The 21,119-nt window shown below is 42.3% G+C and overlaps 2 protein-coding genes and 1 pseudogene across 6 annotated transcripts; 1 reads left to right on the top strand and 2 right to left on the bottom strand.

Annotated features, from left to right (window-relative positions):
• Positions 1-948: 948 nt before the first annotated feature.
• LOC147967380 (obtusifoliol 14-alpha demethylase-like) lies at positions 949-6,120 on the bottom strand. 5 transcript variants are annotated; one of them, XM_087525255.1, is made up of 4 exons: positions 6,037-6,120; positions 5,943-5,974; positions 4,560-5,055; positions 949-2,133 (listed from the first exon to the last, which is right to left on the bottom strand). In XM_087525255.1, exons 1-4 carry the CDS (start codon positions 6,103-6,105, stop codon positions 1,123-1,125), a joined length of 1,608 nt encoding a protein of 535 aa, XP_087381381.1. In that variant the 5' UTR covers positions 6,106-6,120; the 3' UTR covers positions 949-1,122. The 5 variants fall into 5 exon arrangements, with proteins under 5 accessions (XP_087381381.1, XP_087381379.1, XP_087381377.1 ...); XM_087525253.1 differs by adding an exon at positions 5,777-5,871 and having other exon boundaries at positions 4,806-5,055; positions 5,943-6,102; XM_087525251.1 differs by adding an exon at positions 5,777-5,871 and having other exon boundaries at positions 5,943-6,098.
• Positions 6,121-13,150: 7,030 nt separating this feature from the next.
• Positions 13,151-14,508, bottom strand: LOC147967379 (F-box/LRR-repeat protein At5g02910-like; annotated as a pseudogene).
• A 3,787-nt stretch (positions 14,509-18,295) lies between these two features.
• LOC147967378 (obtusifoliol 14-alpha demethylase-like) lies at positions 18,296-20,638 on the top strand. The gene is made up of 2 exons (XM_087525250.1): positions 18,296-18,888; positions 19,496-20,638. The coding sequence occupies exons 1-2, from the start codon at positions 18,409-18,411 to the stop codon at positions 20,489-20,491; spliced, it is 1,476 nt and encodes a 491-aa protein (XP_087381376.1). The 5' UTR covers positions 18,296-18,408; the 3' UTR covers positions 20,492-20,638.
• The last annotated feature ends 481 nt before the right edge of the window (positions 20,639-21,119 follow it).

Genomic DNA, 21,119 nt, shown 5'->3' with positions numbered 1-21,119 from the left:
GATATATAGAATATATACAGAGAGAGTGAGTGAGTGCAGTCTGGGAAGTCCAACATCGATTACAGCTACTCCTAGCTAGCAGCCACACTGTGACTAATGCCCGAGCCCGACCGTTGGTTCTTCTTGGTTGGAAATATCTCTGACTTTTGAGTACATAGTGTGGTGTCTTTTACCAGTGCTGCTGTACTCCCCACGTATGGAACGTCAAGTCCTAGCTAGTCATAATCCATGGTTTCGTGCCCGAGTTGGAGTTTGCAACCTAATAGTCTGGGTCTGGCAATGACTACCAGAGAAAATACTACTCCCTCGCTTCTGGTTTGTATCTTAGGCCACGTTTTGACTATGAATTTAACTAGCAAAATATTCTCTCTCTCTCTCTCTCTCTCTCTCTCTCTCTCTCTCTCTCTGTGTGTGTGTGTGTAAATAATCAGCGACCCTTTTTGTAAGGAATAATAATTGGGCATGCATAGGGCCTCTTTGGTTCGTAAAATTCGCAAAACACAATAATCGGGGAGAAAGAGGCCGTGGTTTTCAACAAGAACTTGAAACACGCACACTTCTACAGATTATGCTATTACTGACAAAAGATCACAGATGCATGGTAGGAATATCCTTTTCAGATGAAGGCCACCATACGTGTCTAGGCCTTTGCCGAGAGTCCATGTCTTTGCCGAGTGCTTTCTGAATGGCACTTGTCAAAGAACAGGCTTTGCCGAGTGTCCAACCTTAGCCGAGGGCCTTTTTTTGCACTCGGTTTATGAGATCCTTTGCCGAGTGTCCAACAGGACGCACTACCAATCCGGGCCATTTCAGTAGTGAATAGTGAGTGCTCCATTTGGTTTTTTTAGGGGTGAATACTCCATTTAGTGCAAGCCTCACAAAATCTGCCAACCAGGAATCTTTTCAAATGCAACAGAAAAAAGTAGTGGAAGGACACAAAAGGACGGATGACATAGAAACCAACCAAGACTATGTATTTATTTCTTGATGAACATAATTGTGGGTACGGAACTACTAGCACTCAAAGCCAAGTCCGCCACTAAATGTGGCATCCAAACACGATTGCATTGATATTACACAGAAGTAAGCGTACATATACACATATAGGTTGCAGTAGATCAACTAATTAAGTGACTGCAAAATGCCATTCCTCTTATATTTTACGAGTAGTTTTCCTTGTGGCTCTGGCAAGAACTTGCTCCAGTCTGTCTTGGGGAAAGGGGAGATCAATTCGAGCTCAAAGTTCCTCAGCAAATGGCTCCATATCACTTTAAGTTGCATGTAAGCATAGGCCTCCCCGGTGCAAATGTGTCGTCCACCGCTAAATGACGTGTAAGAGAACTTGCCACCTACTTTGTCTTCTCTTCTTTCGGGGCCAAACCGGCATGGATCATATACCTGAGGGTCCTTATAGATATAAGAGATGTTATTGTTGACTATAGTGGGAGTTGCTACGATGTGGTCTTGCGGGATGTCATATTCTTTGCCCTCTTTCGTCTTCACCATGAAGCTCTTATGTGCTCTGCGGACCAGCATTGGTGTTGGAGGGTGCTTCCTTAGTGCCTCCTTGATGCAACTATGTAGTGTATCCATCTCTATAAATGCATTGTAGTCTAGCCCCATGTCCTTGTATTTGCTACTGATTTGTTGTTGCTCCTCAATGGCAGCTCTCAAGAAAGTTGGATGGCTGAGTAAACAAGCTGCAGTCCAAGTACTAGTGTGAGAGCTGGTGTGTTTTCCAGCAAACAACAAGCCAATGATTAGCCCGACTACCTCTTCTACCGTTGTAGGGCGACCATCTTTGTACTTAGAGTCGATCAATTTCTGCAGCGTGTCCTCCTCAACTCTGCCAGAGTTCTTACGGGAATTGACGACATCGGAAAGGATTTGTGTTAGCCTTATGCGCGCTCTATCTCGCTGCCGGTTTGCTGGAGATGGGAGATATGGGAACAAGAAGCTGATCAAAGTCACACCATTGTCTTCAATCTCGTGAAATAGTGTGTAGACTTCATCGAACATGTTCTCCCGAACCTCTTTTCCGAGCAAACACCTGCTTGAGATCAACATGAGTAACTTCTCGAACTCAAGCTTTAGATCAACTATGCCTTCATCTCCCCATTTTGCAAAGTAACCCTGCATGAATGCATCGATACAACATAAGTTTTGTGCAACTTGTATGTAAACATGTACTCTAGAACAGATGAGTAATTTATGGTTTAAACTTTGTAACGAAAAGATGCCTGTGCATGCATAAACCGAGCTAGAGGCCCTTTTCGGGGCAAAAATACACTAGTAGAAAAAGGGTCAAACATGAAGCACATTAGTGCCGGTTTGTATTTGAGTCGGCACTAATGTATACATTAGTGCCGGTTCCAACGGCTAGCCGGGCCGCTTTCATTAGTACCGGTTTGTGGCGAACCTTTAGCACCGGTTCGTGCCACGAACCGGTACTAATGACAGTGGTGGCAGGATGTTGTCAGACTGGGGCCCCTCCAGCCCCTTTAGTACCGGTTCTTGGCACGAACCGGTACTAAAGGTTGTCCTACATAAACCCTTCGTCCACCCGAGCTCGCTCTGTTCTTCCCCTTTCCCCTCTCCTCTCTGTTCTTTCCCTCTTCCTCTCGAGCTCATCACACATTTTGCCCAAAATTTGTCAAGATTTGAAGGCCCCCATCCATTCAAATGATCACAAAGGTTAGCAACTTTGTCCTTTCATCTCTCATTGCTAGATTAGCTCTTGCAATGCTTTATATAGTGATTAATTTGTGATTTTAGTAATTTGGGAGGATATATATATATATATATATATATATATATATATATATATATATGTGTGTGTGTGTGTGTGTGTGTGTGTGTGTGCTAGTATTTGATTTATATGCAATTTGAGGTCAAAAATAACACTTAGTTTGCATATGTAGATGTGGTTTACTTAGTGCCTTCTAAATCTCCGTCGTAACCACCGTCGATCGCCCGCACCGTCCCGTCGCCGGCACCACCTTATGGTGAGCCTCTTGTTCATGAAATTTTATATAAAAATTGATATTTGTGTGATTTGGATATATAGTTACTCGTATAATTATCTTACCCGTACGTTGTTTGTTATACATATAGTGCCATGGTCATGAACCACTTCCAATTGTCATCGTGCTCCGAAGGCACCAATTAGGCTAATGCCACTGGCTCCGAAGGCAACATACATATGTAGGAGAAATTGTATATAGCTATACATGTGTGTATGTGTAAATTAATATGGTGGTTTGTGAGACATTGATGATATATATATGATTGGTTCTACTAAAAATTCTATTTATATATATATATATATATATATATATATATATATATATATATATATATATATATAATTGGTTCTACTAGGTATGCTAAACTAAGCCTGAGCGCAAATTCCTTATTCTGCACTCCGGCCAGAACACGCGCTCATGCTCCTCTAAACAACTCAAGGCGCGCACGCTAACCGGCATGCAGTTGCTTCCCACTTGATCGTAAAGCATGAGTAACATGTAGTAAAACACACTAACCACGTTACAAGGATCACACTTCTATTTGTTTCTAATTTGGTGGTAACCGATGGTAACCGATGCTAACCACGTTACAAAGTAGTAGTTCTAGTAATTTATTTATTTCTCTGGAATGGAGGGTCTTATATAGCCACGTTATGTTCACTTTTGCATGTATGGTAACAACAAGTGGTAGATCTAGTAATTCATGGTAACGCCAAGTTGGGCTCAATTATAAATCTATGGTAACGCCACGTTGTACTTCTAGTAATGGGGAAAACTAAAATTTAATACTAGTAGTAATGAGGTGTCATAATCAAATTACCACATACCCAAAGCTAACAACAATTGGCACGTACAGAAGTCATTTACCCGGCTAGTTAACAAGGCAAATCTAGTGCGGTAATCATTTTACTATATTTTGCAAACCGTTACGAGGGTCTAAACTAAAAGAGATGTGGTCAGCTAATTTGGCTGGGCGTGGTGGTCTATGCAGCCAGTTAATCAATTATTGATGTTACGATGGTTTCCATCCTTTTTACGATCAAGCGGAGGGAGGTCTGTTGGTTGGCTAATTTGTGGCACTGCGCGCGGACGTCCGGTCCGCCCACCTAGCCGGAGCGCATGATTAGCGATTCTACGCTCGGGTGTACTTTAGCGCTACAATATATATATAACGTGTACAATGTGTAGTACCGTAAAATACCAGCAAACGAAAAAGAATTAAAATGGAAAACACAAAATTAAATGAAAAAGAAATCATAAAACCAAAAACCCCCCAAACATTTTAGTACCGGTTGGTGTTACCAACCGGTACTAAAGGGCTCCCGGCCCCCGGAGCTAGCTCGTGCCACGTGGTTTCCCTTTAGCACCGGTTCGTGCTGAACCGGTATTAAAGGGGGGGGGGGGGGGCTTTAGTGCCGAAACTTTAATGCCGGTTCCTAAACCGGCACTAAAGGGTCTTACGAACCGGTGCTATTGCCCGGTTCTGCACTAGTGATAACAAATGAGTAAGGGCACAGCCTGTTTGCTACGCACCTCCACTTCTTGAAGCATGGGATAAACATGGCTCCTCAACCTTGATGGTCTCAATGCTTCGATATGGAAGCGCATTTGTTCAGTTCGGGTGGCGGTATCTCTGCCATAACCAACTGCTTCACCAAACATGGGCACAGTGAACTCAAACAGATTACCGTGGCTAATCTCCGACTCCAGACCTTGGAAGAAATGAGCCGTCACCTCTGGCCCGATCAACAGTGTTACCTTCACTCCAAATGAACTTACCATGAATACACTGCCATATTTGACATATAGATCATTCGTCATTGCCGGTAGACCCTTGTTGAAAAGGGTAGGTAATAGTTTGAGGAGAGCAACTCCATTCACCAGGGGAGGAAGTTGACCTGTTGTACGATGTAGATCAACGGTGGTGAATCTTGCTCTTGAAATCTTGGTGACTAACACGGTGATGAAAAGAAGAGCCACGGCCCACCACACTGCGGTAAGACTTGTTAAGTCCATGTTGTTATTTGGCCTGCAAGAACATTAGTATGAGTTACTCCCTCCCCTTCATTTTGTTAGGCACATCTCTATGAGTTGGATTGACTAGGAGTCCTTTTATGGACGTCACATAAATGGACTGTTAAGATGTTAGAGTATATATTGTACACCATGCATGATGCTTATAGAACTATATATGATGCTTAAATTTACTTGAGAACAAATCGATTAAACTTGGAATCTGATAAAGTACCCGATGTCAGGTACGTGCACATGGCAAAAGGAACGTTTTTTGTGACATTTTATATTTGTTGAGGATGGCAAGTTTAGTGGGCAAGCATGGCAAATCTGTCTTAGTTTATCTTTTTGCTAGGAAAATTGCTGTGCTTGTAAGAAAAATGGACATCCACGCATCAACTAAAATTGCCATAAAAATCGTTTGTTTTGCCATGTGCAAGTACCTGACGTCAGGTACTTATCATTTTCGTTAAACTTCTTGTACGACTAGAAGTCCTTTTATACACTTAGAATTGAATAAACTTCTTATATAACCATGATGCTTAAATTTACTTGAGAACAAATTTCATTTTTATATACTCAGTGAATAACCAAGCATATATAACTTACTTTTTTGAAAAGATGGACAGCACCCAGGGCCTAACCGAACATAACATATGGATGTTTCTACAAATCTAGCTAGCTTGGCTTACAAATATTGACTTGGAGTAAAAAATAAAAAGGAAAAAACAAGGTACCATATCATGCAGCTGACATGACAATATTACTGATATATATGCCAAGAGAAAAAAAATCACAAATCGTGAAGCAACTTAGCGTGCAGATAGGAGACCTGGCAAGTTAAAATTAATTAATCCACAGCGCTAACTTTAGAAAGAAGATCTAGCTAGCATGCATACATACCTCAATATGTCTCGGCAAAGAGGGTTGTGAGCTCATGAGTGTATGTATACTACCTGCTAGCTGGTTAGTGTCTCACATATATATATCATGTAGCATCGTAAATTAGAACCGTCCTCAGCGCCGCACATAGAAAACACAGGAAGGAGGTAAGGGCACTTAACATGGATAGCTAGAATATATAGAGAGAGTGAGTGCAGGGTACCAAGCTATGTATGACTAACTGTTATACCAGCACGGTCCACACGGGCAAGCTAGCTAGTAGTAACAGTTTGGGAAGTCCAACATTACTTCTAGCTTAACTAGCATCCAAGCTTAGCTAGTATCCACTGTGACTAATGCATGCACGTGTTTCTTCCTGTTCAAAATTGAGCTTTGACTCTTTTCAGTAGCTAGCATAGATACCGTACTGTGTTCTACTAGTATTCGGCGGGTAATCAAGTTGGAGTCTGCAACTTAATTGTATGACAGTGACTAGGAGAAAATAGCACTGAAAGGTATTAAGTGCCTAACTATTATGTAGCTCACCATATTTGCACAGAATCGAGGGTCAAATAATATCTTTAAGCATATATCACTGCCTACTCTTTTGAAAAACCTCAGGCGTCAGTGATCACATGGGCGGCTAGTAGTTGGAGTGTTGGACTACACAACACTAGATAAACATGTTGACTGATAGACCGTGCTGAGCCGTCACAAATTTTGAACATGGTTAAGCAGGTCAAGACTCTAGCTGCTGGGAGAAATATTTGTAGTCACAACTTGGTTACTATGCTAAAACTAGCCAAAACACTGCATGTTCGATTGGCAACAGTCTTTTTTTTCTTTTGAGTGAAGATTGGCAACGGTCAAATTAAGAAGAAGAGAGAAAGCAATTTACAACAGTACGCCATTGGCATACTCTCGAAAAAAATTAAGAAGAAGAAGAAGATACCCCCCTCCCCCCCCCCCCCCCCCCCCCCGCGTCGTCCTTCCTGGTTCACTCGGGGGCGAAACCCTAGCCCGCCGCCACAAGCCCACTCCCCTGGTCTCCCTCCCCCACCGCCGCCGTCGGCCTTCGCCGGGCCTAGCTCGCGCGGTGGTTGGCGGCGGCGGGGCGTCCACTCGCGCCATCTGCGTCGGTTAGCCCGCCCCTCCTCCCTGGTCGCCCTCCCTGGTTCACTCAGGGGCGAAACCCTAGCCCGCCGCCACAAGCCCACTCCCCTGGTCTCCCTCCCCCACTGCCGCCGTCGGCCTTCGCCGGGCCTGGCTCGCACGGTGGTTGGCGGCGGCGGGGCGTCCACTCGCGCCATCTGCGTCGGTTAGCCTGCCCCTCCTCCCTGGTCGCCCTCCCTGGTTCACTCAGGGGCGAAACCCTAGCCCGCCACCACAAGCCCACTCCCCTGGTCTCCCTCCCCCACCGCCGCCGTCGGCCTTCGCCGGGCCTGGCTCGCGCGGTGGTTGGCGGCGGCGAGACGTCCACTCGCGCCATCTGCGTCGGTTAGCCCGCCCCTCCTCCCTGGTCGCCGCTGTGGGTTTCGCCTCTCCCCTTTTCTGCATCGGCGCTCTCCCTCGTCGACTGTCCCTGGCACCGCCCCATCCGCCGGATCCGGTGCTGGTGGTGGCTCTGACGGCGGCTGGCTGCTAGATCCGGCTGCCTCACTCTGGGCCAGGGTGGCGGCCTTGCGCCTGTTTAGGCTTGCCGCGGTCGTTCTGGAGTCGCCGGATCCAGGGCCCTGGCGGCTGCTGGCCATCGACTTTTGCCGGATCTGGCCTTTGGGGACGCTGCAGACGCGATTTTGTTCTCCGGGGAGGCGCGTGGTGTCTACGGAGATGCTCCTGGTGGGTGTGGCGGGGATGTCGGCTGGCTGCAGATGTGATGCGTGTGGTGGTTGGATGCCGAGGCGGCGACCCCGGATTGTGCGGACATCGTCGTCTCTGCGGCGAGCGGCGCTTGTGGGTGCTAATCCGTGACTTTGGCGTGTGGGCGGCGAGGTTGCGGCGGACGTGTTCTACGGTGGCGGGACGCCCCATCGGCCGGCGTTCCTGCTTTTGATGAAGACCTTCGTCCCTCCCAGCTGGCTTGCGCCCTTCTGGTCAGATCTGGGACCGTGTGGGCGGGGTGTGGAGCGGGACCGGGGGAAACCCTTGGTCATTGGCGGCGGCCACGACATTGACGGCGCCATTGGCGTCGACTCCCTCCTTGGAGGCCTTGTTGAGGTCCCCTCCTAATCGCTGCTTTGCATCCTGGTGGTGAAAGCTCTAGCTCCCCTTGCGGACAGCGGCGGCGTGCTGTCGTCGCATCCCTTCTTGGAGGCGTCGTCCGGGGCGCATGGCTGCAAGGTTGGCGCTTGCTACTTGTTTGTGGGCGGATGGTGGCGCCTTCATGTTCATCCTCTTCCGTCGGTCTTCGTCTGTGGTATCGTCTTCAACTCGCGTTTGGATGTGCAGTTGGCTGTGCCCGGTGGTGAGGTCATGGTAGTCCTGTGGGTGTGGTTCAAGCTCTGGTTCCTCACGTCTGGGATGCTCTGCTGGTTCTGTTCATGCCGCTCTCGGTGAGCTTTCTACCTTCCGACGGTTCGGCGCCCTTCGAGCCAGGGCGAGAGGATTGTGGTCTTCTTTGGAGGTTGATTAGGATGGCATGCTTTCAGGCTCTGCAGGAGTAGGTGATGGCGTTGGCCTCTGACGCTGGTGCTGCTTGTGTTCTCACCCTGTTGCCGGTGTAGCTGTTGTTCTAGACGTTTGGCCTTTACAATTCAGGCTGGGACCCCTCTTCTATTTTTCGTTTGCCTGTATTGCTGTTAGGTTGTGAGTTGTTCTAGCACCTTGTATCTTTGCCGTTTTTCTTGTAAGTTGTCTGTTTGTAATCCTGGCCGATTGATGACTTTGTTAATTCAAAACCGGGCTAGGTTCGAGCCTTTTCTCGGGCTCGGCCGTCGCCTTTTCTCTAAAGAAGAAGAAGAAGAAGAAGAAGAAGAAGAAGAAGAAGAAGAAGAAGGAGAAGAAGAGATTGGGTGGTGGAGGAGGAGGGCAATAACTAGAGGCGGTTACCTAGCTAGTATTAGTGGTCGATAGATTAACATCACTAAACGCCGCCGAGTGCTAGAGACCCATCACCTAGACACCACCTTTGCTCAAGTAAATGTTGCATTAATTCTCCTTAGTCTATTTCTCCTTTTAGCTAGTATCATGCATGCCAACTAAGCAATTTTGATGAGGTGATATAGAATTAAATGAATAAAGAAAGCGTTGAGTATCATATTATAAGACTGTATCACAATAAATTGTATATTATTATATGTCATGCATGGCAACAAATGAGACCACCTAAAATACTAGTTTTTTTTGCGGGGACACCTAGCTAAGATACTACTATATAATACTCCCCACTACGACTAGCTATTACTTATTTTATTCTTAAGTTAGTACTTAGTTAAATTCCCTGGTTTACTGTCTGCCTAGCAACCAATAGAGTAAACTATTCCCAAACTACCGTTTGAGTGCGAACGTAGTTGCGTACATGACAACATAGTTGTGGAGTTGGTAGTTTCCTTCTAGTAGCTCTTTGGTGGTAACAATACCCATGAAAAGAGAGGTAAAAATTGGCATACCTTTTGCTAAATAGGGTAACCCGGATGAAATGTTGTTAAATGAGGTAATTAGTGCCAGAAATATCAATGTAGGGGGTGAAAACTAAAATTTACTCTAGATAGAAGTCCCCTCTGCTTATTTGGAAAAATTCTCTTCCACTGATCTTGTGCAAATGGACAATTCCAGAAGAGATTAATAAGAGTTCCCTCTTGACTATCACAATATCAGCACGGTTGAAGCTTTGATGATGGAATGGCTTTATGTGAAGAAGATATCTACATTTATACAACCATGTAACAACATTCAGAAGAAAACTTTGTGTTCAAGTTGGGCAGCACATTTCCAAAGCTTAGCAAAGAGGAAGTGACCCCCCCCCCTTTTCTTGGGTCAAGGACTCATGGGCCAAAGTGCACGACACAGACGTGATCACCACCTTCTCTACCGAGCTCCGATGCCCGGAGTTGACTCAAAAGATCAGGCGCAAGTCCCCACAGATGACACCAGAGCTCTTCGACATTGCCAAAAACTACACTACCGGGATGTAAGTGGTCCTCAACAAGCAAAAGTACAACGAGGGGAAAGATAGAGGAGCGCCCAAGTCATCCAAGGCCAAAGCCACCAGAGTCTCCCAGATCCAAGAGCGCTCGCGGATTGTCAAGGAGGAACAACAATCATAAGCGCGAGAGCGATGATAAGGATGACCTTGTCGCGACGGCCAAACATGCCCTGACATGGGGTATCGACATCGCAACCCGAAAGAAAAGAGGAATAGATCTCTTTTGAAACTAGAAAACCAAGAAGCCATTGTGGGTGAATATTGTCGAAGATCTTTGGATTGTTTGGTTTCAAGATATTCGAAGCAGCAGCCGCTATGGCTTTGAAGAAGAAAGGCATGTTAAAGTTGGTCTTGAGCTAAATGACAAGCCTCTCCATGGGATGGTGAATGTGAAACATAGGTTCACCAGTTGGAGCTGAAACTGCAACTCCAGAAGGGATTTTGAGCATTTCGATGGGCTAGAAAAGAAAACTAATGATATTCAAAAAAATAACCAAAAATAACATCTGCAAATGATCCTTCGCATAATTCTCTAATAAAGAACAAAAACTTACCCTTCACATAGTCTAGTTTGACTCAAATGAGTTGTGTCAATATCAAGAATACAAACAAGCATGAGAAAGGTTGTTGAACACCAAGCATGCCAGCAAACCTCTCTCGAGTGTAAACTTTGATCAAATCAAAATGATGACTCTGAGTTTTGATTTTTTACTTTTTCAAATTTGCATACTTTTTTCAAACTCACAAACTTTTTACTAAAATATTTTTAAACTTACGAATGTTTTTCTCAAATCTGTGGATACTTTTTTCAAATTCACAAACGTTTTCATTTTTTGTGAACTTTCCTCAAATTCATCAAATTTTTCAAACTTTGTGAAAAAAATTCAAATTCATGAACTCTTTCATAATTATGAGTTTTTTTAAAATGTTAAATTTTTTCAAAAAACGTGTTTATTTTTTATTTTTATGAACTTCCTTTTCAAATTTATTTTGCTTTTTCAAATCCATGAACTTTTTGTAAACCGACCAACATTTCATAAATCCATGAACTTTTCTAATTTCACGAACATATTCAAAATCACAAAATCCTGAACCAGCAGCACCACAAAACTGACAAGTAAGTGAAGCGAAGGAGTGAAGTTTAATAGGCCACAGCCCACTTCCGTTCGCATGAGCGTCGGTTCCCGATTCGACGCTATAGGCGCTTTTTCTCAGCTATGTATCGCTTTTTCTCTCTGCATTTTTCTCTTTTTTCGATGCTAGCATAGGTTATATTTATCTTTTAAAACAATATTTTATTTTTTAGTGTTTCTTTGTTTTATTTAATTTTTCTTCGATGTCCACTGGTAATTGATTTCTTCTTTTTCCTTTTTCATTTTTTTCAACTCATTTTTTTAACACATTGTAAATTTTTCATATATATTAGAGACATTTTAGACAAGTTTAATATTTTATAAATTCGTAATTAACCTTTTTTGAATTTATGTTTTGATGTTTAACTTTTACACATTGTACATTTTTCCTATACATCTGAAACATTTTATATATACGTTTAACAATTTTTGAAGTACAAGTAAACATTTTTCAAGTATGCATTGAACATTTTTATAATGAAACAAAACCGTTTTTCAACCTACACTGTTTTTTTAATTGTAAAAATATAATTTTTAAATTTCATGAATGTTTATTTAAACACATGAGCTTTTCCAAATAGCACGTGATTTTTTTAGAATGTTGTGACACATTTTTTTAATTTTGCAAACACTTTTTGCATTGCTTAAACATTTTTAAAATTTCATGAACATTTTTTTGGAACGCATGACCAGTTTTTTAAATGTCTTGATAATTCTTTTTGAATGCTACGAACAATTTTTTTAACCACATGAACATTTTATAAATGTTCAGTGATATTTAAAACAAATAACTAATGTAATATTTAAAATATTTTAAAATAATAATAAACACACAAACCAAACAGAATGCTAAGCGTCTTGATGCAAAAGGACAATTCCAAACGAGAGATGAAGAACAATTTCTCTTGAATTCACTAGTAAAATTGGTCTTGAGCTGAATGAGAAACCTCTCTATGGGGTGGTGAATGCTAAGCGTGGTCCACGGCTCCATGAGAGATTTTGGGTATTTTGATGGGCTAGACCAGAAAACTAATGATATGCGGAAAACAACCAAAACATATACCATCTACAATAATCCTTCGCACAACTCTCTAATAAAGTACAAAAAAATTATCCTTCACATAGTCTAGTTTGAATCAAATGAGTTGTGCCAATATCACAAATACAAGCAATCACGAGAAAGGTTGCAATGTCACTGCATATTTAAATCAACTCCTTGAATTGATTCATTTAAAATGGTAGAAATAGTGATCGGTTAATTTGGCTAGAACACAAGGTGAAAACTGATGCCATGACATTTCGTCAACAACACTTTCATCCACTATTTTGAGCTCAGTATATATATGAGAAAAACAATCCAATATTTGGCTAGAACACAACTACATTGGACACTCAACTAGACTACGTTGATGAACTAGCTCAAATCAACCATCACACATATATAGCGAATTTGATTGCAACGTGTGCGCACAAAATATCCAGACATGATCTTGAAACTCATTTGGCCACTACTTTCTGATAATAAGTGTGGCTCTTCTCTTGGGCTCACTTCTCACTAATGTCGGCGTCTCCAAAAGACTATGTCCCAACAAATTAACAAAACACTAACAAGGTGGCAGGTTCCCATAACAAAACAAGGTCTTGATTAGCATAGATCGGCGATGCTCGATGCTGATTTTCACACCGCTGGAAAGCGGTAGCAACGCCTGCACCAACGAGTTGGCCCTTGAATCTTCTTCATGGCAGTGGATTTTGATTCTCTCGATACAAGGGTAGTTGCCTGAGCCCGACAACGGTGCTCTCTTGTCGACTACAAAGCAGATTTAGCACCCTTGCATGTACTACATTTCTCCTGCAGAGTGTCAACATTAAGGTACTATATTAGCAAGGGCCTAAGAGGTCCTACTGTTCCAGCGGGTCAATTGGTATTTAGAGATGGTTCCAGGTGGTTACCATTTCGAGTTTAAAACTTAGCTCGTTCAACTTGGGCGAACGATGTAGGAGGCGACGCGGCGGGTAGAAGTAAGCAGCTAGGCTCCAATCACCCAACAACAGACTTGTCAGGTTGCTGAACACCGGGCATGTCTGCAAACCTCTCTCAGATGTGAACTTTGATGAAATCAAAATGATGACAGTGAGTTTAGTAGTTGATTATTCGATACTTTTAAGCTAGCTTGTTAAGATACACATATATAGGAGGGGAAACAAGTAAGCTGAAAAAAGTGAAGATCCTTTGAATTTACATCCGAGAAGAAACTATATAACAAAATCTAACCAAGGAAGCAAATATATTCACCTAGACTCGTATGGATATGAAAAGAAAACTAGTTTGTACCTCAGGTAATGGTGTCTGCAACTCCAAGGCGTCGGATGTGAGAGGCCAGCAAGTAGACCAATGACCCATAAGTAGACCATGACCCAGAAGTAGACCATGACCAAGTATTGTGCTTTCCATAAACTGAAATGTGTCATATCTCAGGCTAACTGAAGTTGTTACTAGAAAGAACATATCCCTGGTTAATATAGCACAGAAATGACATCATGATTCTAAGATAGAGAGATGGGTAAGATTGCTAGCACAAATCAGGACACCTTGGTGATAAGGTAGCTAATGATATGTAGAACCTTGAGTGACCTCGATGAGATCTCCATCAAGTCCACCAAACAACAATGCTCTAGCTCTAAATGCTCAAGGATTGGGCAGTCGCAGTTCAGCGACCTAAAGAACTCATCTCTCGACAAGAGAGATTGGAGCCTGACTATTTTGAGGTGTTGTATACAAAACATGGTTGTGCTATCCAGAAACACGGGTCCTGAAACATGAAGGAGATGAACTTTGTGCATCATGACATGAAGAATCCACTCACAACACATGATACTATCAACTTCATGGACAAAGATCTGGGATTCATCCAAGGAAGCAGTGTTGTCACGTAAGAGCAGCAACGAGCAAGCGATCCCCGATCTTATCTAACTTGTCACCATCCATGAAGTTCTGGTGATCGATGCAAATGAATGGCGTAGAAGCCCGGAGATAGCGCCACCTCGTCGAGAGCAGACTTGTGTGCATGGCCCCCACCATTGACCAGAAGGACATCACATGGTGGAGCAGCTCGTTGGGAAGGCTCCTATCATCGGTGCCTCACGTGCTCTTGGAACTGAAGGGGATTGAGGCTAGTTCTGACATTTCACCACACAGCCGACTGCATGGATCCAGCAGTGCAACGAATGAATACTTAAAATCAGACATACACGATGTAGATAGCTTTGAAGTTAGAAACACCAAATGAGCTGAGAATGTTCCATGCATGATACGTCTATCAAAAAAGAAAAGAGAAAGGTATGCTTTTGATCCCTTAAGTTTACCAAAAGTCTACATCTAGTCCCTTAAGAATTTTTGGGCAACATTTAGTCCTGCATGTCACAAAACCGGAAAATTTTCATCCAAAACCGAAGCAAAGTGGTATTGATGCTGACATGTCACTGGTTTTGGAATCCCACCTGCCATGTCAGCAGTCAAAGTCAAAGATCCCTCGTTTCGCAAGAAAAAAGTCAAATCCCTCTCACAAATGCACTAGCAGGAAGCGGAACCAGCGATCAACAACCAACAGGCCGCAACCGCACGCGTGCCATAGCCTGCAACTAACTTGAGATCCGTCACACCCGGTACGAACTCGACACCACTTTCTTACTCCATCACAGCAGTCATCGCGGACATTGCCTTGTCTTCTCCTACCTCTCCAGCAGCACGGGATCCAGATCGACGGTGAGCCCAACCACACTGCCTCCTCCTCACACGACCACCTCCTTTGCCATGATACACTTGTCCACATATCTACAAACTGGTTATATTTATTCGAAATGATTTAGTTATTACAATATATTGCCAGGTTCCTCCGAGTGCTAGTATTGGTGATCCCCAAATGTGCTTTTACACGCTGTACTTGATGTTGATGAGCAGCAAAAGAAAGAAAACCAAATGGTGCTCTACGCACAAAACATGGCAATCAGTTTGAAACGAAGCATAAGATTCTAACAACTCTTAAAAAGAGTACATGCCACTTCACTGAATGGTGAGGTTTCATACAGATATCTATCAGTAAAACAATAATTATTGAACCCAAAAGATGCATGCGAATGCACCAACCTATACCACAGAATTTGTTGATGTTTATATGCAGCAGCACAGCGACGGAGCCAGAAAAAGGTGATAGGGGGGCAGGGGCCTGAACGAAAGTATTGTGCATACCACAGTTCACATCCGATTTTAGTATGATGCTTACTTTAAATGACACTAATCAAGAAAATGATGCAATCCAACTGTGATTCGGTCTAGATCATAAAAAAATCCGAAGGTAAACCACTGTATCCGATTTTAGTACGGGACTTACTTTGAACTATACCGATCAAGAAAATGATGCAATTCAATGGTGATTCGGTTTGGATCGTACATAAGTCGTACGGTAAACTATCGTATGCACGGCAGTGCTCGGGGCTTGTCTAGAAGAATCAATCACAAACAAAGAATCATATAGCATAGTAAATATCATGAGGTTAGATACTCAAAGTATAGCTTGTTTCTGCAATAGTAATAAAACTTACATATTTTTAAATTTAAGTTTGGCTCTATGAGAACTCTCGACAATTTCTTCAGAATTGGTTACTATTCCTAGTTGGCTAGAAAGTGTTCTCAACGAAACTCTTCCTCTTCATGCCTACAAACGCATAACCCGACATGCAAATATTTTTGAATTATTTCATAGTTATAGTTTCTGGTTATATTGTTTTTATGGTACATCAAAATAAATCCTAGATTGAAAGATGGAGTTCGAAATGAAGACTAACCAAAAACGAAGTCGCTGACAGCCACAGAAAAAAAAATCATATGGGATCCCACAGGTTCGAGAATCTTTTGTACCGCGAGGAGGCTAGGCCTGTACAGGCGCAACTCGCGTCCGCAACCGCCGAGTGGACGAGCCGGCGGCGAGTGGTGGAAAACGGAAGAGATCAGCGATCGATCAGCTTGCGGCGTGGTTGAATAATGATCAGCAGCGATTGTCTTGCTTGCACGGCTTGATTACACCCAAAGTTGGCTGCTTTATAATTATCTATTTGTGATATTTGGACTAATGGCTCTAATGGGCTTCTTCATCATACAGCAGCGCAATAGGGGGGCGACACTACAGGAGGTTCCAGACGGTTTTCTCTGGTTTGGGGAACCTTCTAGGAGGTTCCTGATCTGTTTTTTTTGTTTCTGTTTCTTTTTCGATTTTATTCTTCCCGGTTACTCTTTTCTCTCCTTTTCTCTCTTTTTTGTTTCTTTTGCTTTCAATTTCTTTTAACTTTTCCAATTGTTTGTTTATATGTTCATGTTTTTCAAAAATTATTCACTAATATCTAAAACTATTCGCATTACCAAAACTCATTCATGTTTTCAAAAATTTTGGGGTTTCAAAAATGTTCACGTTTCCAAAAGAATTTCTTGTTTTCAAAAATTGTTCACAAATTTGGAAAAAAATTGTGTTATCAATTTTACACGGGAATGTTTAAAAAAATGTGCTCCTTTCCAAAAATTGTTCTCATTTTCCAATTTTGTAAATACTTTTCTAAAAAATCCAATTTAAAAATTGCTCATATATTCAAAAAAATCGTCATATTTTTTAAAATGTTTGATTGTTCTCAAAATTTGAAAAGTGCGCAGGTTTGATAAACAATAGTTTTTTTGGAAAAAAAAACTGATTTTTATAAATTTGAAGGAAAAATATTGATGTTTTCGACAAAAAGTCACAAATTTTAAAAAATGTTCCTTTTTCCAAAAATTGTTCGCATGTTCATATTTGTTAGATTTTAAAAAATGTTCATATTTGTAATAACTGTTCATGTTTTTTCATAATTTACTCAAAAATAATACCAATGTTTGGGCATTTCCAAAAATGTTCCCGTTAAAATTTGTTCACAAATACCCAAAATCTTCATGCTTTCAGAATTTGTTTGAAAAATTATAAAATTGTTTGAATTTTAAAATTTTGATTATGAGTTTCAAAATACTTTCCTGTTTTAAGAAAATGTTAGTGTTTGAAAAAACTGTTCACATTTTCAAATTTTGTTCAGAATTTCAATCTTGTTCAGGGATTCAAAACAGTTTGGTGTTTTCAGTTTGTAAATTTTTGTTCACGGATTTGAAAAATGTTTGTGTTTCTAAAATTTAAAATGTGAAATGTTTCTGATTTGAAAAACGTGAGAATATTAACCCACATTGAATCCGTCCAAAATTGTTGGAAACACGAACAATTTTTTTGCCGCAAATCCGCGAACGTGAAATGTTTTGTAAACTTTTGGTCAAGAGACATGAAAAGTATTTGTGTTTCAAAAGAATTTTGGCTCCCTTTTTGGGAAAATGTTTCCGTTCAAAATTTAAAAGGTTTCGGATTTGCCGCCATCGTTAGTCTTACAGTCTCGCACCGATACATAGTCAAGAACCCACATTGGCTCCTGTGGCTAGCAACACTCTCACATGAACATGAGATCTTCTGATCGAATCTAGGTCAGTGCATTACTTTTGCATTTTAGCGCTACGGTACCGAAGCTGGTACACAGTAGCCTGCTCGCGGGAGCCTCTAATGGGCCAGCCCAGTCATGTTTGCCCTTGTGCGTCGCTGCTCTGTTTGACTTAGAATGCGTAAAATAGGAGGTCCCGGGTCTAGCCCCCCATCGCTCCCCCTTAGAATCATCCCTGCAGCAGCATAGGAGAGTCCCGGCAACATCGGAACCATTCCTATGTTTTGCAAAACGCACGATGATATATATCAACCTAGAGTTTTGACCGATGGAATCATCCGAAGCACGTATGTATGCATAGGTACTGTGGATTTAGTTAAAGTTGGGTAGGGAAAAGAAATAGTGTTAGGGTTTCGCCCTCCGGTCGCCGTATTGTGAGAAACACAGAACGAGCTGGAGGAATAGCGTGCTGACCTTGTACTAGCAGGTAGCGAGGTGGTACGGCATATATAAAGTATATTCCTACATGTTCCTCATATATAAAGTCTAAGTCAATTTATTTGACCGCTGGGTGAGATGTAGATGCGGAGACTGAGCTACTGAGGCGCCATACATGACTGGACGTTTACTTTTTATTCTACGCAAGTCTGCTAATCTGCACGTTAATTAATTTTTGCAGTACAAACCAATATTCTGGTTGGTGATTGTCAGCATGGAGATGGCAAGTAGCGCCAAGTGGTTTGCTGTGGCTCTTGTTTTCATCACTGTGATCCTACTCAGGGTCATAAGAGGAAGGAGGATGGCCGCTGCTCCAGCCAGTGAGAAACCACCTCCACCTGTGGTGAATGGTTTTGCTTTACTAGGACTTCTACCTAGGCTTCTTACAATGGACCTTCGAACTAAGATAAATTGCCTGCACGATAAGTATGGCAGTGTGTTCACAGTTAGTCCTTTTGGACTAACTAATGTAACCTTTCTGATCGGCCCGGAGGTCCAATCCCATTTCTTTCAAGGGTTGGAGTCAGAGATTAACCATGGCAATCTTCTTGAGTTCCTTGTGCCGATGTTTGGACAAGAGATAGGTCAAGGGGTCGATGCAGCCACTCGGACTGAGCAGTCCCGCTTTTATCTCGATGCATTAAAGCAATCCAAGTTGAGGAGACATCTTGATCCAATGCTTCAAGAGGTCGAGGTGTGCACGCTATCTTCTGTAACCTTCATTCCATTCAGAAGCTTTAATACATCATCATGTGGTTATATAATGTACCATGAGGAAGCGGCTAATTGTTACTTATATATTTACTACTCTTCCAAACATAATTTATATATTGCAGCTTGCAAACTCCTGTCTTGAGACTAGTCTAGCTAGTGTTGTCTTCTGAATTCATAACTACAAGAGAAGTTACCATGGAACTTTTTCTACCTCATTAGAATTTGTAGATAAGATGGAACAATAACATTATTAGTTTCCAACTGAGAAGAGTTGTGAAAATTGAAATATTTGTCCGTACTCCGTACTCGTAACCTATCAGCATCACTGATTAACAATAGCGTTCTATAGCTTCGTTAATAGCACGCTAGAGCGTGCTGAGAATTATCTCGCTAAATAAATTATTGTACAATGCCTCGCTAATAGTGTATTTTGAGGCGTGCGCTATTTTGCTATAGCATACTACTATTTTTTTTCCTTCAGCATACTTACAGATTATATTGTGTAGAGAGTTAGTTTGAATTTATGCTTAAGGATGCTAGCTAGATTTGCAAATTTCTAGTATTGATCAATGTTCTTTTGTCCGTAGAGCTACTTTGGCAAATGGGGCCTGGAAGGAGAAGTTGATTTAAAACATGAGTTTGAAGAGTTGCTCATGTTGATATCGAGCCGATGTCTACTAGGAAAAGAGGTTCGGGAGAAGATGTTTGATGAGTTCTATAAACTATTTCGTGATGTCGAAAATGGACTGAACATGATCAGTGTCTTCTTCCCATATATTCCAATTCCTGCAAACCGTAGGCGTGACAAAGCACGTCTTAAGCTCATCGAATTACTTTCTGGAACTGTGAGGTCACGTAAGAGCTCCCCCTCAGTGGAGGAAGATGTGCTACAAAGATTGATAGATTCCAAGTATAAAGACGGCCGCTCCACAACGGAAACAGAGGTAGCCGGGATGATCATTGCATTGATCTTTGGTGGAAAGCACACAAGTTCCCTCGCTAGTACCTGGACCGGAGCTTGCCTACTCACCCATCCAAAGTTCTTAGCGGCTGCATCCCAGGAGCAAAAGGAAATCATGATGAAATACGAGGAGAAAATAGAATATGATGCCTTGTTAGAGATGAATACCCTTCATAATTGTATCAAAGAGGCACTTCGGTTGAACCCACCAACAACAATGTTGGTTCGCAAGGCACTTAAACATTTCACAGTGCGGACAAGACAAGGCCAAGAGTATGGCATTCCCAAGGGGCATACTCTTGCAAGTCCCATAATACAAAACAATTACTTGCCTTACATTTATAAGGACCCCGAGGTATATGATCCAGATCGGTTTGGTCCCATAAGGCAGGAGGACGTGGTTGGCGGCAAGTTTTCTTATACATCCTTTGGTGGTGGAAGGCATTTTTGCAGTGGGGATGCCTATGCTTACATGCAAGTTAAAGTTATATGGAGCCACTTGCTCAACAACTTTGATCTCAAATTATTATCTCCTTATCCCAAGACTGACTGGAGTAAGTTAATCCCAGAGCCTCAAGGGAATATGATGGTTAGCTACAAGAGACGCCAGCTGCTAGGCTAGCTTGCTATATATATCATTTGCATGAGGAGCACCGGCTTGCATGCTTGTGTTTGTATGGGTGCATCACTTATTACTTGTATTTGTGTATGTTTTTATGATTGTAATAATTTTCAGTAACCCTTGGATGAGCTATATATGGTCTTCTCATAGTGTGTGCCACTAGTAAACATTTGGTTGGTTTCCATTAACTCAGCGGATTCACCCATTAGCTGGTCTTTTTCCTTTTTTTCCCTTTTCTGTAAATACTGTGAAACTTTATAAAAGATTAATAAAAGTACATGCAGTAGGAAATTCTTAAAGTTTTTGGTAAAAAAACATTTTTGACCCACTCCTCTAGGATGGACTTGCAGATTGACCGGAATCATCGCATCACCACAAGAGCACGTAGACAGCGATGTTGGGAGCCATGGTCACAATGAGATGGTGGTCATCGGAAATTACCTTAGCATTGCATGTTTTCCAGATTCCTCATAGCACAACCATCGCAGTTGTGCAGCAGAGGCAAGGTCGAGCCGGAAATCATGCCATGGAGACAGGCGTGCAGAGGGCTTCGACGATGGGAGCATGGGACATGCCACCTGGAAGCACAACCCCCGGCCCTGATGGCATGGGCATGATCGCACCCGAA

This window comes from Triticum urartu, chromosome 5A (assembly GCF_056163025.1).
Source record: "Triticum urartu cultivar PI428250 chromosome 5A, HENAU_Tu73, whole genome shotgun sequence".
In the NCBI taxonomy this organism is placed as follows: domain Eukaryota; kingdom Viridiplantae; phylum Streptophyta; class Magnoliopsida; order Poales; family Poaceae; genus Triticum; species Triticum urartu.
Note: the sequence above shows the minus strand (reverse complement) of the source record. Positions and strands in the feature narration are given on the sequence as shown.